The 18,529-nt window shown below is 49.6% G+C and overlaps 1 protein-coding gene across 1 annotated transcript in view; it reads left to right on the top strand.

Annotated features, from left to right (window-relative positions):
* LOC119966162 (histone deacetylase 9-like) overlaps positions 1 to 18,529 on the top strand; it is a 1,160,486-nt gene that overhangs the window by 620,513 nt on the left and 521,444 nt on the right. The window contains exons 7-8 of the mRNA XM_038797463.1: positions 1,312 to 1,435; positions 4,832 to 4,953. Coding sequence (XP_038653391.1) covers positions 1,312 to 1,435; positions 4,832 to 4,953 — 246 coding nt within the window. The remainder of the gene's footprint in view (positions 1 to 1,311; positions 1,436 to 4,831; positions 4,954 to 18,529) is intronic.

Genomic DNA, 18,529 nt, shown 5'->3' with positions numbered 1-18,529 from the left:
ATGGCGGAGTTTTACACAGGCCGGCGCGGAGGGAAACAGTGCCCCACAGCACAGGCCCGCCCGCAGATCGGTGGGCCCCGATCGTGGGCCAGGCCACCGTGCCCCCCCCCCCTCCCCGGGGCCAGATCCCCCCGCGCCCCCGCAAGGAGTCCGCAGGCCGCCCTCAGAGCCAGGTCCTGCTGGTACGGACCTGGTCAAATCCACATTGGCCGGACTGGCCGAAAATGGGCGGTAGCTCGGCACATCGGGGACCGGAGAATCACCGGTGGGTGGGGGGGGGGGGGGGGGGGTGCACTACCAACAGCCCCCGACCGGCGCGGCGCGATCCCCGTCCCCGCCAAAAACACGGCGCCGGAGAGTTCAGCAGCGGGCGTTGGAACGGCAGGGCGGGATTCACGTCGCCTACCACCCCCCCACGGGCGATTCTCCGACCCGCGGGGGAGTCGTGGAATCCCGCCCAAAGAGTTTGTCTTCTGAAGAGAAATTGCGCAGTCTAGTATCATACTCTCTCGAGTTTAGAAGAATGAGGGGAGACTTAATTGAAGTTGACAAGATGATAGAAGGTGTGGACAAAGTAGGTGTTGAGCGGATGCCTCCTCTTGTGGGGCAATCTAGAATGACAGGTCATAGTTTTACGATAAGGGTTAGCAGATTTGAAACAGATGAGTAGAAATTACTTCTCGTAGAGAGTCGTGAATCTGTGCTTCTAGCTCCCAGCTTCTAGCGCGAACTCCTGCTCTTAGTTCTGATGATCTAAAACCTTTTCTGTTAAAAAGTGGCTAAAAGATCTCAAAATGTGGCTGTGGTGATATGCATCACTGTAAATACACAAGGGGTTAATGTAAATACACGTTGACTAGATAGACACTAGAGGGAGCACCAGAGACATGACACATGGACATTCAACCAATAGGCCAGTAAGATAGGACACGACCAATGGGCATTCACGATACACACAGAGGTGACACTATCACATCCGCCCCGCATTACACCAACCCATATAAAAGGACACAGCACGCATGCTCAGCCTCTTTCCAGTGGAGACACTCAGTGAGTACACAGGGTTGATTTGAAACACATCACACCCACCACGTGGATTGTAGCAAACTGGTTCATGAGTCTGAGTAGCTATAGCAGGATTAACAGGAGAGTCGAATCCAAGTAGGAGAATTGGTAACAGTTTAAATAAATGTGTTCAAGCTATCGCCAAGTCTGACCCTTCCTTTGTCAGAGTGCACATCAAGGAAGCAGCTTATGCTACATCAAGAGCATAACAAAATAGTGGCAATTGCTAAATAACTATATTTTCAGGTGCTGTGGCCAGTACTGAGGTCAAACAGAAGCTTCAGGAGTTCCTGTTGAGCAAATCAGCAAAAGAGTCTCCATCAAGTGGACAGAACCATTCCTTCCCTCAACATCCCAAGCACTGGTATAGGTAAGTCTCACCTTCCTACTTATCTTTGAAGTAAAACTGCTCCTTTGATTACAAAATTCAAAAATCAGATTACATATATGTAAATCCTCAGAAAGGTGTTGGCATACACGTCCACTGTTCCTTAATTATTATTTCCCTTACTCTAAGGAGGCTTAATATGGGTGAAAATGAGATTTTGGTCTCACTGGATGAGTTGCTGTGAGGTTCAAAAGGTAATTTTAATGAAATAAAAGATATAATTTGACAGTATAGTAGAGTTTTCAACATCCCAAGACAAAGCAAGAAAGAATTTGAGCTTTATGACATTTCTCAGGAGGTCCCAGAATGTTTCACATACAGTGAATTACTTTGCAGTAATATGTAGTTGAATGTGGCAGTTATTCTGAACATAGCAAATTCCAACAAACTAATTCTATAGAATCATAGAACGTACAGTGCAGAAACAGGCCATTCAGCCTATTGAGTTTGCACTGCCCTTGGAAAGTGCATCCTACTTAAGCCCACGCCTCCACCCTATCCCCGTAACCCAGTAACCCCACCTCATCTTTTGGACACTAAGGGGCAATTCAGCACAGCCATCCACCTAACCTGCACATCTTTGAACTGTGGGAGGAAACCCACTCAGTCACAGGGAGAAAGTGCAAACTCTACACAGACAGTCACCCGAGGCCGGAATTGAACACTCGTCCCTGGAGCTGTGTGGCAGCAGTGCTAACCACAGTACCACTTTCGCTCAACATTCACCGAAGTAAATGTTGAGTGAATCTGTTTCAGGTAGCAGTTGAGGGGTGTTCACGAGGAAAAGATAAATATCCCTTACCTTACTAGTAACCAAAAAGAATATGACAGGCTAAGTATCATAATGACTTGTGTATTACCTTCTTTGTTTGATTGAGCCAATGGAGTTCACTTAATGTTGCTACAGCCACTTTGTGCACTGGATATTCCCGTTGTTTGCTTGATCTAATGATTTGTCTTTTGTGATGTTGGCTTTAACATCTCATTTGAAAGAAAGCAGGATAAATCTTAACCTGCGAAACAGGTGGGTTGGGGTTGGTGAAATGTTAAAAGTTTGAAAACCTCAAGCTTGATCCACCCAATTCTAGATTTAAAAGAGGCAGAACAAAAGGCCTCAGGAAATCTAACTGCTGGAGGGAGGCTAGGGCCTCTTTGGGGAGACGGTAAGTACTTCCGCATCACCCCACCCACCCCCCTACATCATTGTAGTCATTGTAAGATCATCAGTCAAGCCCATAATATAGCTGAATTACGCTTGCTAAAAATGATATCCATTCATACACAGGGACCTGTTCGCAAACAAAAACAATATGTTCAAACATTGTGCCTTCTTTGAATTACCCAGAAGTGTGGGAGCCTATAGTTTTGTGTTGCTCAGCCAATCAGAGTCAACTTGCCTATCAATCAGACGCCTTTTTCTCCTGCAGTATAAATTGTTGTGATTGTTTGAAATTTGGCATTCTTGCATTTGTCCTGAAATGTGCAAGATGAAAAGCTGGGCAGGATTTTCCGTTGCCCGACGCCGATATTGTAATCGGCGATTGAGCGGACAATCCATTCTGATGCCGAAATTGGGGGACGGATGCTCCTCCCCCTCCAAAACCAGGTCATCGGGGCGTACGCCACACACCATTGGGACCACCTCAGGACATCACCTGCAGCCCTCCCTCTCATCCCCGCGTGGCAGCTGCGGACTGTGTCCAGCGCCACCACAGTTGGGGGGGGGGGAGCCGTTCCACTGGCAGGGGGGGCTTCAGCGAGGGCTGAGGAGATTAGTGGGGGGTAGTCCGAGCGTGGCGAGGAGTAGGAAGGGTACAGGATGGCACTGTCTGGCAGGTCGGGTCCACTCGACCGCTGCAGGTTGTCGCCCTGCGCATGCGCGGCCACGGACCCAGCCATTCTCTGGCCGTTTTTGGCATGGGAGCTGGGAGTTTTACCTTGCGCCGCTGCTAGCTCCTCACCGGTCCCAGAATCAGTGAGGGTTCGGTACCGATTTTGCAGTCGTAAAATGCCACTGTTTCCACACTGCTGTTGGCACGTAGCTGCAAACAGAATCCAGCCCACTGTCTCTCGTTTGAGCAGTATTCAAGTTTCTGAAGAATGAAAGAGAAGGTAGAATATTTATTTTCACACCGAGACTATTAAAATGTGGAATAATTTACCAAGTGGCTGTGGACACAAATCAATGTAAAGTATAGGGAAATAATAATGGAATGCAATTAGAGTAGATTACTTCACTTGAGCTAGCATTGACACAAGTCTATGCTGAATGGTTCGCTTCTCTGCTACGATTTCAGCACCACTTTATGTGATGCCAAACCCACCAACCCTGAACCAGTCAGGGATTTTGGACAGGAGAATTTGGACAGAATGATCGGAATGCCCCAAAAAATTGGTTGCAGATTGAGTAGAAAGTTCGAATGAGAATTTTTCAAAATTGGAAAAGGGTTGCAATTATTTTTCAATTTGGCCGCCATCTGCTTAATAGAGTTGGAATGTTAAAAATTAGGACAGAGGCAGAAGAAACTCAGGGAAAATAGATCATAGAAATTTTGAACAGATCTGGGGCCGACCCCCAGCCTAAAACCCGCCCCCGCCGTGGCAGAGATTCTCCGCCACCCGGGAAGTGGCGGCGGCGGAATCTCGCCACTCCGATCTGAGAGGCCCCTGCGATGATTCTCCGGCCCGGATGGGCCGAAGTCCCGCCCCTGGGAGGCCTCTCCTGCCGCCGAGGTTCGAACCACCTCTGGAACGGCGGGATCAGCAGCGCGAGCAGGCCCCCGGGGTCCTGGGGGGGGCGGGGGGGCGATCGAACCCCGGGGGGTGCCCCCACGGTGGCCTGGCCCGCGATCGGGGCCCCCCGCTCAGACTCTGGGCCAGTGCCCTGGCGGCACTCTTTCTCCTTCCGCGTCCGCCACGGCGGAAGCGGAAGAGAACCCCACATCGCGCATGCGCCGGCAGTGACGTCAGCGGCCAGCTGCCGCTGACGTCACTGCCGGTGCATGCGCCGACCGGCGAAAGCCTTTCGGCCAGCCCCGCTGCCGGGGGCGCCGGTTTTTTGCGCCAGTCTTCTGGTGCAAACCGCTCCGGCGCGGGGCTGGCCCCCAAAGGTGGGGCGAATTCCCCACCTTTGGGGAGGCCCGACCCCTGAGTGGTTGGCGCTACTCCCCTACGCCTGCACCCTCCGTCACGCTGGGTAGGGGAGAATGCCGCCCCTGATTCAGGATAATCCATCCAGTCGAAAATAAATATGAATGATTCAACTAGAAAAACCCTTTAAAATTAGATGCAATGCAGACCATCTGCAAAATGTAGTAATTTTACTGTATAGTCTATATAACTGTTGTGTTAATTCACTACTCTTTGTTTCTGTGCCAGGGTGGCCCACCATGCTTCGCTGGATCAGAGTTCACCACCACAGAGTGGAACCTCTCCGTCATATAAGCAATCATTACCGGGAGTTAATGACAGAAAGGATGATTTCCCATTGCGTAAAACTGGTGAGTCAAGATCCATGTTTACCCCATGAGCAGTGAAAATCTTTTGGACCTGCAAAGACTTGATAAGATTGTGCCATTTGATTTTGAATCAAGATAATAGTATATTCACAGGATGTCTCTATTTGTATTAAGAAATCTGTATCCATGCATTTTATTGAATACATGGAGTAATGTTTTTTGTGACCTTTTTTATATTTAACTTTGTTCTTTACTGTCAACTTTTACCTTTAGTGTGAGTTTGCTTTTTAGTAGACAACGTTTTGTACCAGGAATAGGGAATGATGGAAACTCTCAGCAGCCCTGGCAGCATTTGTGAAATGGACAAACAAAATGTTTCGGGTCGACACCCTTTTTCTGAAGAAGGATCCATACCCAAAGCATTTGATCTGTCCTTTCCTCTGTTGCCAGCTGATCTGCTGAATGTTTCTGATGGTCTCTGTTAGAGGTCCTCATTTCCTCTAGCTATTGTATTTTGCTTTTGACTTGTAGAACTTCAAGGAAAATTGTATTCTACTGGATTGTCACACAATTCTATTAGTTCTAAAGGGATATCCTAGTCTCTCACTATTGCAGTGTATTTTGAAGAATATTTTATGCTTTAGACCTGGTGATGAAAAGGCAACCCGGAAGTGATATTTTGTATACAATTCCCCTTCTGTGACATCAGGGATAAATTAGTGCTCCAAGCGCGAAATCACGATACATGATGCCTCATGAGTGGAAGTTCTATTAAAAATGATTGCCTACAACTAACATCCATCACAGCAGCAAATACAAGTAACTCCCTTTATAGCATTGAAGGATAATGGCGCAGTTCAGTTTTATAGAAACACAGAGGGAGGCCATTCGGCCCATCAGATCTGCACCAACTCTTGGAAAGAGTACCCTACCTCGGCCCATGTCCGACCCTATCCCCATCACCCAGTAACCCCATCTAACCTTTTTGGACACTTCGGGGCAATTTAGAATGGCCAATCCACCCAACCTGCACATCTTTGGACTGTGGGAGGAAACCAGAACACCCGGAGGAAACCTACGCTGACAGTGGGAGAAAGTGCAAATTCCACACAGTCAGTCATCGAGGCCAGTATTGATCCCGTGTCTCTGGCACTGTGAGGCAGCAGTGCTAAGCACTCTGCCACCGTGCCACATAACGTCTTTAACATGAGCTCACATTTTCTCTGATAATATTCATCCCAAGTTTTTTAGCCCTAATACAGCACTCTTAAGTCACTTTTTTAAGATCAAAAGTACACCATTGATTTCATGGTTCCCCCTGTGGCTCTACATGGTGTGATTCTCCGCCATTTAAGCTCGGAGTATTTCAGGTTAAATCTCTACTTTGTGCCATTAGCTGATCATAGTCTGGGAAACCTTGGACCAGCCACAGTTCCATCTTTTGATCATTACGCAAAGACAGTACAGGAGAATGCATTTACAGTTTTGCTCCAAGTAGTCCACAGAGGTTGCTGCAGGTTAAAGACTAGATTTGGCTGTGATAGATCCTATTGTTACTGAACTAGAACTGCACACTTGGCACAAGGGTCTGAATTTTACACAAACTCCCCCTCCCCCATCGGTAATTTGGTACGTGAGCATTACAATTGGGCATTTAAAGCATTTAATGGCCATATAAGGGTTTCTATCCACTCTTTCCATAATCTTTCCTGCAGTGGGAAGAGGCCAATGCCGAGTATGAAGCCTGAAGTATGAAGGCGGCATGGTACCACAGTGGTTAGCATTGTTACTTCACAGCTCCAGGGTCCATGGTTCGATTCCCGGCTTGGGTCACTGTCTGTGCGGAGTCTGCACATGCTCTTCATGTCTGTGTGGGTCCCTCAAGTCCTGAAAGATGTGCTGTTAGATTAATTGGACATTCTGAATTCTCCCTCCGCGTACCCGAGCGGGTGCCGGAATGTGGCGACGAGGGGCTTTTCACAGTATCTTCATTGCAGTGTTAATATAAGCCTACTTCTTACAATAAAGATTATAAAAATGTCTTCTCCAGCACCTCCGCAACATTTATCACCACTCCCCCAAGGCCTGTCCAACCTGGCTCTCTCCACGCCCCCAAGGTAGGGTCTGCAAGCCGAGCCCCAGAGGTACCAGGCTCCCAGCTCCCCCCAACACTTACCTTTGCATCTGATTCCAATTACAATCTCCATTGGGGACTGAATGCAGCCCAACAGTGAAAACTGATGGGAAGAAAGAACCGTTGGCCATTTGTTTGGCTGGCAGCTCTCAGATTAAGGTGGGACTTCCTCCTCCTCCATAGATGTCGTTGGAAGGCTGCCTCAAACTAACATTAGCCCACTGACTGTGAAATATCTGTGTGACAAGTTGGTAGAATGGGCGTGGGCCTGCTGCTGACAGGGGTGGAGATGGTAAGGATCCCAGCCCAGTGTAAAATCCCGGCCATGATATAAAAAACAAGCCTCCTACAACTATTGTAATAAAACTGCAGCTAAGGAAGTAGGGCAGGATTCTCCGATCCCGTGCTGTGTCGGAGAATCGGTGGGGGAGGGGGGAATTCCGCCATGCCGCTCCATCGCCGGGCCGCCTATCCTCCGGCGACCAGAAAATAGGTGGCAATGGCACTGCCATGGTTGCTGCGCCGCCGGTCGGGGCCGCTAAATGCACCTCCCACCCCCCCCCCCCCCCCCCCTCCCCCCCGGGCGATTCTCCGCGCTCGACGTGCCGAGTGCCTGCCGATCCCGCCGGCGTCGTTTGTGTATGGTCCTACCCAGCAGGGCTTCGGCATTCTGGTTGCGGGGACTGTCCTGGTGGGGGGGAGAGGTATCCGACTCTGGGGGGGGGTGGCCTCCATGGTGGCCAGGCCCGCGATCGGGAGCTACCAATGGTCGGGCGGGCTAATTCCGGGGGTGGCCTATGTTCGCCAGGCCCCTGTAGGTCTCCACCATATTGCGTAACGGCTGGTACGGACCAGCGGCGGCCGTGGCCCACATGCTCCACCGTTTACGATGGCGTCAACACACTGCCGCTAAAACGGAGAATCCCGCCCGTAATATTACCTTCCACATTATCTGTTTTAGACCTTTATATATAGCAGTAATCTTTAGATGTACTGAAGAAGTTTGACTGATCACTCTGGTTTTTAAAGTGATCTAATAAAGTCAGGGACAATTTTATCAGATAAACTATAACCTCATCCTCCTTTGGGAGTTGATTAGTTTGTGATAACAGCTAATGGGGTAATTTTGACTTTGATAATTGCAATGAATATCAGGACAGATGTGTAACAGCAGCAGAATCAATATTGCCTGTTTTGCAGCATCACCCAAAGTTAACTTACTCCCAAAAAGTGCTGTAGTGATTCTCTCATAAGCATTTAAAAATTAAATGTAAAAGGTGAGGTATAGACCTTTTCTCAATAATTTAAATTTAATAGCTCCATATTAAATCTCTCAAGACACCTGAATGTGTTTCACAAGCAATAAATTGCTGTGAAAAATGTGGCAGGTTTTTTTTACACACAGCAACCTTGTAATTAGCAATGAGGTTACGGGCCAGTTAATCTGCTTTGTTTTTAATGATGGCCTGGAAACGGCCAGTTAACCTGCTTTGTTTTTAATGGTGGCCTGGATTCTCCGCTGCCTGCCGGCTGCCGGTAGCAGTGTCCCCGAGGTGGGGGAGAATCGAAAAATCGGGATTGACGCCGGGTGTTGGTTGGTGCTGATCCGAACGCGATGCTCTGGTCCAAGCTGGCGGCGAGATCGAGGTTCACGATGACGTGCCAGCAGGGGGATGTAAATTAATGCAAATGGCTCTTAATAACCCATTTGCAACCATTTTGTGGGCCCGGCACTCTATTCTCCGGCCCTCCATGATTCTCAAAACTACTGAGCCGGGAGTCACGTGGGCGAGGATTACTACAGGTCTAAACAAACTGTGAGCCTGGTGTAGTGGACCTCACGATGGGCCAAGGCTGCAGCTCCTTCAGGGAGTTGCCCCCGAAGTCCATCCGAGAGTCATACTCCACATTCCACAAAGCACTATCTGCCCACCCCTACTCTATCAGATCCCCCCCCCCCCCCCCCCCCCCCGAAACATTCCAAATAGGGAGAGTCCCCCCCAGGGACGCCTTTAATAGGGTGACACCGCCAAGGACCCTCTTAAAAGGGACCCCCGGGACTCGCTAACCCCCACAGAGACTCCCCGAACTAGTTGGACGTCCACAGAACCCCCTAAATAAAGGAACCCCCCCTAATAGACCCTCAACTAATGGTACCTCTCGCACAGAAACCCCCTAACTAATGGGACCCCCCACAGAGACACCCAAACTAACGTGAACTGCCCACAGAGACCCCCTACTTAAAGGGATCCCCGCAGAGAACCCCACTAAAGGGATCACCGACAGAGACGCCCTGACTAAAGGGACCATGTCCCCCCCACAGAGCCCCTGCTCCTCACAGACCCTCCCCCCAGAAAAGAGACCATTGTCTGGAAGCTAAAGAGCATTCCAGAAAGGGGCAGTTCAAAAAATTATAACTAATACTTACCTGGATGTTCCACGTGTCCATTCTTGGAAGGAGAACAGCTGCGACCTGTGTTTAAACCCCTCAGATCCATTACCTGCAAGTCATTCATTAATTTCTAGTAGTGGGCCTCGAATCACTGGCGGGATTCTCAGTTACGCCAGCCGATCAATGGAGTTTCCCATTGGGGGCAGTCCCAAGCCATCCGGCAAAACGGAGCATCCCGCAGGCGGAGAATCCCATGTACTACACATGCCTTGATTTCAGCAATGTGTTCTTGATGGACGAGACTTCCTATTGGGAGCAAAATGTTTGGAAGGTAACCATAACCTTTCCATTCTATGAGTAAACCAATTGTCAGCAGCATCTGAATGTAATAAGAATTGCGATAAGGATCATGTGCAACCACAGATATTCTTCTGTTTTAGTGGTAGCGCTTTGTCAGTTTATCAGCTTTTTAGAGGAGGCGATGATTAACGGAAAAGAAGAACATTTAGGGTATCTTCCAGTCTGGTGCGTAATGAATCATCACATTTTAAAAATAGAATAATTTGTGTCATGTAATAATTTTCTTTTGTAGCCATTACTTAATCTGACAACTACTGCACTGGAAAAACTTAGCATCATAACATACCATGTTGAATGTTGAGTAACCGCAAACAACCATTCACTATTCAGCAACATGGGGATAATGTTAAACCCTCTCCTAAAATAAATGGATTTGGGTTTGGTGAGAAATTTAAAAAAGAAATTGAATTTCACACCTGATCTCAACCCATCTAGTTGTACTGTTGATGGAGCTAACTACTTCATTTTATTGTTTTTTCAAGGGATGGGATTGTTGCTGGCACCATCAGCAATCGTCGCTTATCTCTAATTGCCCTTGAGGAGGTGGCAGTGAGCCAACTTCTTGACCTGCTGAAGTCTATCTGGCATAGATACACCCACACAGTGCTGTTAGGAAGGGAGTTCCAGGAATCTGGCCCAGCGACAGTGAAAGAGCACAATATAGAGCTGGATTCTCCATCCGTTTACAACAGCGGGATTCTTTGTTCCCGCTGCAGTGAATAGGAGATTTGACTGAGTGCATAATTATCCATCCTCACTAGCAGCGGCAATGGGACGGACGCGCAAATAGAGAATCCCGCCCTTCCAGTCAGGATTGTGAGTGGGTAGGAGGGGTTTGCGGACAGGCTGACAATCCCTTCTTGGGAGGTAGGCGGGTTGAAATATTTGAAGGTTTTGAAATATTTTAGAAACGTTTTGCGTTTAACTAATTTTGTCTGGGGTTTTTGAACATTAGGAATCCAAGCACGTGAATGGAGGTGAGAAGGGCCTTATCTTTAAGGTATGCAAATTTACAGCACTGCTTGTGTGTCAAGAAGAGCAGTAGTGTTTCTTTTCGGTCCAACAAGCTTACCTCTGTACACCTTATGAGCTCTAACCCACCCCTGGTGCATGCCACAGACATGCTGCGGTACATCAAGTGGAGTTAGGAACCCCCAGAGGGGGCGGCCCGAACTAGCTGCGTCCAGGTTAGTCTTGGGCTTCTGGAATGGCCAGCCCCATAAATGATGGAGATGCAGGCGCAGAGTCAGGGATTGCATGAGGGGGTGTCAGTACCATCCAGTGCCTGCATGTGCAGTTGGAGGAGTCCAGTCACCTGCAGGGGCAGGAGGTAATGTCGACCATGCATGCAGCCCAGACCAACACCGCATGGGTGTTGACACGGTGGAGGCCTTGGGTCAAGATGGCCAAGGCCTGGGCACTGTGCAGGGGTGGCCGAAGTACAGGACAGGCCTGCCCTGTCACAGGCAGCCATGTACCAGAGCCACCTGGACTTTGCTGCAGCGCTGCAGAGCTTGGCCCAGTCACAACAGGCCATGCCTGCGGGCGTTGAAAGCATTGGTCTGTCTTTGGCTGACTTGAACCAGATACAGGGAAGTGGCACAGTGCCTGAGCAATGTGGCACAGTCCCAGAGGGATGTTGAACAGTCCCAAAGGAACGTGGCACAGTCCTTGTGCTCCATGGCCGCGAGCATGAAGACACTGGGCGATACAAGAGCGAGTCTCCAGGAATGGCAATGCCAGGTGATGGCGGAACCCATGGAGCTCCCTGCGGCTGCACCCCAATCTCAAGGAGCAGCCCGGGGGCCATCGGACAACTAGAGGGAGGAGGTGATGGGACCCATGCCGGATCACCTCAGCCCTCCTGAATCCCCCACCTTTCCTGGTGCATCCGATGAGCAGCGGGCAGAACAGGGTGGCACAACCCCACCTGGCAGCCCAAGGCTGTGCCTTTGAGAACATGTCTTACCTCCTCTCTCTCTCTCCCTCAGCAGCCATGAAGCCTATTGGCCGATTTTAAACAGCACAGTGAATCTCGCCGTCGGTAATTCCTCCTGGTGAAGGTGGAGCATCGAGGGAAGCCCGGAGAATGCTGGCTCGTTAATGATATGCCAACGCCGTTTACTGTACAATTTGCATGTCCCTGCCTGCATGCGGCATGGAGTGCATTCACGTCGCTGTCAAGGCACCGAAGCATGGCATTCCATACGGTGCACGGCATCAGCCTCCATTCTTGGCTGGCAGGTAATTCTCTGTCCAATCGCATTTTGCGATTCTGGCGTCACCGGATGGAGAATCACACCTCTTGGGCGCGATTCTCCGCTGCCCACGACGGGTCGGAGAATAGCGGGAGGGCCTTCCCGACATTTTTCCCGACCTCCTGCTATTCTCCCACGGCCGCCCCATGACACGAATTGCTGCTCGCCGTTTTTTTACGGCGAAGAGCGATTCTCCCCTAGCCGATGGGCCGAGTTCCCAGGCCTTTACGGCCGTTTTCACGAACTCAAACACACCTGCTCTCACCGTTCGTGAAAACGGCCGCAAAGTGCCGTTCCCGACAACCATGGCACCGATTGGCACGGCAGCGGGTCCGAAACCCGTGCACTCTTTGTTCCTTCGCCGCCCCGCATGATCAGTCCGCGGGGCGGCTGAGGGGCATGACGGCCCGCGCATGCGTGGGTTTGATGCATATGCGTGATAACGTCATCTGCGCATGCGCGGGTTGGAGCCGTCCAATCCGCGCATGCGCGGCTGATGTCATTGTGCGTGTCAGCCGCCGTGACCCTAGGCGCGCGGGCTTAGCGACGGTTGCCTGTGATGCCGTGCTTCGCGGGGCCGCGCTGCTAGCCCCGACCGGGGGGGAGAATCGGGTCCCGGGAGGGGGCGCGGAGGCTGCCGTGAAACACGGCCAGTTTCACGGCAGCCAATACGACTCTCCGCATTTGCGGAGAATCGCGCCCCTTGTCTTTGTTTTCAAAACCTTTCATGGTCAATAGACCCCATACAGTCCTGAAATATGCCATTCAGCCTATTCAGGTTGCACCAACCCTCCAAAAGTGCACTCTAACTCGGTCCACTCCACCCCCCGCCTCCAACCCCTCCCCATAGTCAATTCACTTAACCTACACATCATTGGATTGTGGGAGGAAAACGGATCACCCGGAGGAAGCTCACGCAGACACAGAGAGAACATGCAAACTCCACACAGTCACGTAATCCGGAATCAAGCAATAGTTCCTGACACTGTGAGGCTGCAGTGCTCACTATGTCGCTCACAATGGTCTCATCTCTTCTTCTCTCAGTTACCTCTCCAGCCCCACAACCCTCCAACATTTTTATGCTCATCCAGTTCCCGTGTGCATCTTTGATTTTAATGGCTCCAAAATAGTCAGCCATGTCTTCAGCTCTGGAATTCCCTTCTGAATCTTCTCTGCATCTCGACCTCAATTTTGTCCTTTGAGTCACTCCTTAAAACCTACCTCCTTGATTACACTCTTGTCCAGTTTCTTACGTTCTTGGAGTCACATTTTGATTAATAACTGTAGAAAGAATTATGTAAATGCAGGTTCTTGTTGTTATAAAGCGAGAACCAAAGAACTATGGATTGCGCGACTGATTTGAAAGTTGCCTTGTCATTTTCAGAATCAAACTGACGTGGCAGGATGATAAAATTCTGCCATTCATAATTAGTCAAAAATGTCAGTAAAATTAGAAATCAAAGGTGTTGGGGGAATCTCCTAGCAAACTGACAATCAATTCACACGCTTGCAGAAAAGAGAGAAAAAGCTAGCATCTTGTGTTCACGTCCTCCTAATGAGACAGGTGTAAAGATCATGGACTATTAGTTGTGAGCATAGAATAATGTGTGAATCAATTGTGGTGGTATGAATGTGAACACTGCCATTGGTGCAGAGCATTGGTTCCCCATTGGCTCTGACTGGTCATGTGCCTCTCGTCCGATTGGCTGGGACTAGTCATGTGACTGCTCACCAATTGGTCGAGAGTCAAGTAGACCCCGCCTCCGAGGCGGGGTATAAGTACCCAGGTTTCCCGGCCGTCGGCCTTTCTCTGTAGTCGACCACCGGGCTAACAACTAGCTGATTAAAGCCACAGTTCGGATCATCATCGTGTCTCGAGTCCAATTGATGGTACATCAATGTTAACTGTTTCTACACCTTGGGGTAGACTTGGCATCTCCTACGCTTTATTCGTCACTATGGCTAGCTCAGTCTTAAATGACATGTGTATCTGTTTAATTGAGACATTTTGTTTTGACAGGGACTGCCTTCAGGTAATTGACATGAAGAGGAATTAATTATTTCCTTTTGGAATCTGCAAACCATTTTGTGTATTCCACTCCTTTACCACCATGCAGATACAGAACACCTTTTACAATTAGCATCATACAATGGTAACAACTTCCATTTAAATACCACCTTCAGAATGGCTAAACACCTTGGGAAGCACCACAATCTTGAAGCATTGCAGGGATGGAGGAGTGTACAGAATTAGGGAGGTGTGAGCTCATGGAAGGATTTGAAAATGAGGATGAGTATTTTAAAACGGAGGCATTGTTGGACCATGAGTCTACGCAGATCACAAAACACTGGGGTGAAGGATGAATGGGATTTTTCCCAAGTTAGGATATGGGTAGCAGAGCTTTGGATCAGCGCAAATTTAAATCGGGTGGAAAATAGGAGGTTAGCCAGCAGAACATTAGTATAATCTGTAACAGCTTGCTTGGATGACCGTTATAACAGCAATCGAGCTGAGGCAAGGTCGAAACCGGGTGACACTATCGAAGTGGAAATAGGTGGTATTGGTGATGAAGTGGATTATGTGGTCAGAAGCTCATCTCTGGGTCCAATATGACACCAAGGTTGCAAATAGTCTGATTCCACCTCAGACATCTGCCAGCGAGAGGGATGGAGTCGGTGGCTAGTGAATGGAGTTTGTAGCAGGGATTGAAACAAAATGGCTTCAGTGTTCCCAATATTTATTTGAAAGAAATTTCTGCTCATCCAGAGCTGGATTTTGGATAAGCAAATGTGATGAATCAGACAGTGGCAGAGATTTGAGAAGTTTTTAGAATTTAATAATCTTTATTGTCACAAGTAGGCTTACATTAACACTGCAATGAAGTGAAAAGTCCCTACATTCCGGCACCTGATCGGGTACACAGAGAGAGAATTCAGAATGTCCAAATTACCTAACAGCTCGGGTGCAATTCTCCGCACTCACGACGGTGCGGAGAATAGCGGGGTTCGTAAATTTTTACGGCCACGCTAGTCTGACGCCCTCCCGCTATTGTCCCCCCCCCCCCCACGCCCGACTCCCGACACGAATCGCTGCCGCCGTTTTTTTACGGCCAGCAGCGATTCTCAGCTGGCCGATGGGCCGAAGTCCAAGCCCTTTACGGCTGTTTTTACGAACGGCAAACACACCTGGTCTGGCCGTTCGTAAAAACGGCCGTAAAGTCCCGATTTTGAAAACCATGGCACCGATTGGCACGGCAGTACCACGGCCGTGCCAAGGGTGCCATGGGCCCGCGATCGGTGGGCACCGATCGCGGGCAGCGGGTCTGATTCCCGCGCACTCTTTGTCCTTCCGCCGCCCCGCTGTATCACTTCGCAGGGCAGCTGAGGGGCATCCCGGCCCGCGCATGCGCGGGTTCTGCGCAAATGCGCGATGACGTCATCCGCGCATGCGCGGGTTGGAGTCTTCCAATCTGCGCATGCGCGGCTGACGTCATGTGACGCGTCAGCCGGCGCAAACTCTGGCAAGCGGGCTTAACGAAATTCGTTAAGCCCGCGATGCCAGAGTTCACGGCCGCGGCATGCTAGCCCCGACCGGGGACCAGAATCGGTTCCCGGTCGGGGAGGGGAGGCTGGCGTCAAACCCGCCCGGATTTGACGCCAGCCTTACGATTTCTCCCTGTCTGGGAGAATCGCGCCCCTCGTCTTTTGGGACTTGTGAGGAAACAGGAGCACCCGGAGGAAACCCACGCAGACACAGGCAGATCGTGCAGGCTCCGCACAGACAGTGACCCAAGCTGGGAATCGAACCTGGGACCCTGGCGCTGTGAAGCAACAGTGCTACCCGCTGTGCTACCATAGCGCTGTGCTGAGCAAGATCTAGGTGTCAGCAGCATACATGTGAAAATTGTTGTTTTTGCGTGATGATATTGAAGTACAACATGTCGATGAGAAATAGGAGGGAGCCATGGATAAATCCTTGTGGGAATCTGCAGAGAAGCCATTGCATGTAATTCCCTGATAAATAGGTAAGTGGATAAGACTGAAAGTAGCTACAGATTTCCAATAAAAAATATGTGCAAAGATAGATTTGTCTATCCTGTGCTCCATGTGGAGGCAAGAGAATTAGGGCTATAACAAATTAATGCTGTCTCCAACCTGTAATTCTGTCAAGGACAGTTCATAAGCGTAATATTAATATGCATTTTATTAAGCATACTGAGCATTTAGCCCACAAGATAATGATTCTTCGGAACTGAAAAGATTCTCTGGATCCATCTACAGATATAAATTTGGAACAAGAGACTTATTTGATCCATTGGGGTGAATATTAGCCCGTAAAATATAAGTGAATTAGAGTTCAGTGAAATCTTAAAATTAGTAAAACCTCAAATCTGACTCCAACATATCTCCAACCCACACACTTCTTCGTATCACACGGGTAGAATTGGGAGGGTATGGGGGTAGGGGAAGAGGGTAGGCAGCCAACCTATTCCCAGGAAGGAAGTTGGTCATTTAAATCTGATAATGAGATTGGCAGCCTTAGATTTGACCTATTTTATAGCTTTTAAGTCAGGACCAGTAGGGTTGTGCAGGCCTTGGGTAACACAACAGCTCAAGGGAGGCGAGAACAGCTTCGTGGAAAGCTAAGTGATCTTTCAGCATTGCTTGTCAGCTAGTAGGAAAGGAGTGTTTCCTTTGGCTCCCCTATTTCCTTGCAATTGGCTCATCTCCCATATCGGACAGATCCCCCCCGCCCCCTGCACCATGTTGAAAGAGACCCCCTGCAGTCTATCAGGGGTAAACACCCCAGGACAGGTATTGGAGTTCCTCATGCTCTGAGTAGCAATTGCAGGCTCTTGCATACGGCAGTGGCCTTCCCTGCGCACTGAAATATTTCCTCATCCCCACCCCACTTTGGTAAAGTCACCAGTCAATATCAGGTGATTCTCTCCATTGATTCTTTTCAAAATCATTCAAAACCGTTCCTCTGCCTGCCACACTGCCTCCCCACAGCCCAAATCTGCCTGAACTTTAAATGTTAGGTTTATTATTCTTAAAAATGTGCATTGCTATCTATATAACTCAAGTAGTCCCTGAATCAAATGCTTTAACAACTTCTTGGACAAAGACATTTCTCCTAATTCTCTCTTCATCCTCTTAGTGACAATTTAACACCACAGCCAGAGGTAATTGTCTTCCTTGCTCATTCTGACAAGATCCTTCATATTATTCAAATTAACTCTCCCATTTATTCTACTTTATTCCAGTGGAAATAGTCCCAGGGCAGAATCTCTCCATACAAATATGACTTCTCAGTCCTGAATATATGCTGTATATTCTCTACTGCTTTAACGTCCTTTCTATAATGAGGCATTACAATTGCACAAAATACCCTTGTTGTAATCTAACCATTGCCTGAGCACACATATGATCAGTTGCTTAATCCTGAACACACTGTCTCATTTATAAAACTCAGGTTCCATTGGCATTTTAAAGAATTTACTAATCTGGACTTGAACTTTTAAGGAATTATGTCTTTTCTCCCCAAGGTCCCTTTGTTCTTCCTCACGTCTTCCTCACGTCTTCCTTACGTCTGCAACCTTACCATTAAATACATATTTCAATTCTTTGCATTTCCTGCCAAAATGGACAATCTTGCATTCCTCCACACAAATTGTCTTCCACACTTAGGGCGCGATTCTCCGCTCCCCACGCCGCGTGGGAGAATCGCGGGAGGGCCCCCCAACAAATTTAACGTCCCCCTCGCACCCCCCGCGATTCTCTCTCCACCCCCCCGGCTCGGAAGAATTGGCGCTCGCCGTTTTTCACGGCGACCGGCGATTCTCCGACCCGGATGGGCCGAGCGGCCTGCCGTTCGCGACCGTTTCACGATGGCGGCAACCACACCTGGTCGCATCGTGAAACGGGTGTGGAGATGCCCGTTTGGGGCTTGTAGGGGCCTGGTGGGGAATGAGCACCACGATTGTGCTCGAGAGGGGACAGGCCTGCGATCGGTGCCCACCGATCGTCGGGCCGGCGTCTCAATCGGATGCACTATTTCCCCTCCGCCACCCCGCAAGATCAAGCCGCCACGTCTTGCAGGGCGGCTGAGGGTAAAGACGGCCACCGCGCATGCGCGGGTCCGAGCTGTCAGCGTCGTGATGTCAGCCGCGCATGCGCGGGTTGGAGCCGGCCAACCTGCGCATGCGCGGCTGATGTCATTAGGCGTGCCGGCCGTGTCATTCTCGGCGCGATGCCCCCGCGGCCGAGAGTTGCGGAGCGCCGCTCCTAGCCCCGCCGGGAGGGGAGAATAGGGGGCAAGGAGTGGCCTCCGAGGCCGTCGTGAAACTCGGCCGAGTTCACGACGGCCCTCCCGATTTTTCCCGGGAGCGGAGAATTCCGCCCTGAATTTGGTGGGTTGTAAGTGAGTTGGGGTCAGATTTGAGATTTTATGAAATTTTAAAAAAATTATTG

The sequence above is a fragment of the Scyliorhinus canicula genome, chromosome 5, assembly GCF_902713615.1.
Source record: "Scyliorhinus canicula chromosome 5, sScyCan1.1, whole genome shotgun sequence".
Classification (NCBI taxonomy): Eukaryota; Metazoa; Chordata; class Chondrichthyes; order Carcharhiniformes; family Scyliorhinidae; genus Scyliorhinus; species Scyliorhinus canicula.
Note: the sequence above shows the minus strand (reverse complement) of the source record. Positions and strands in the feature narration are given on the sequence as shown.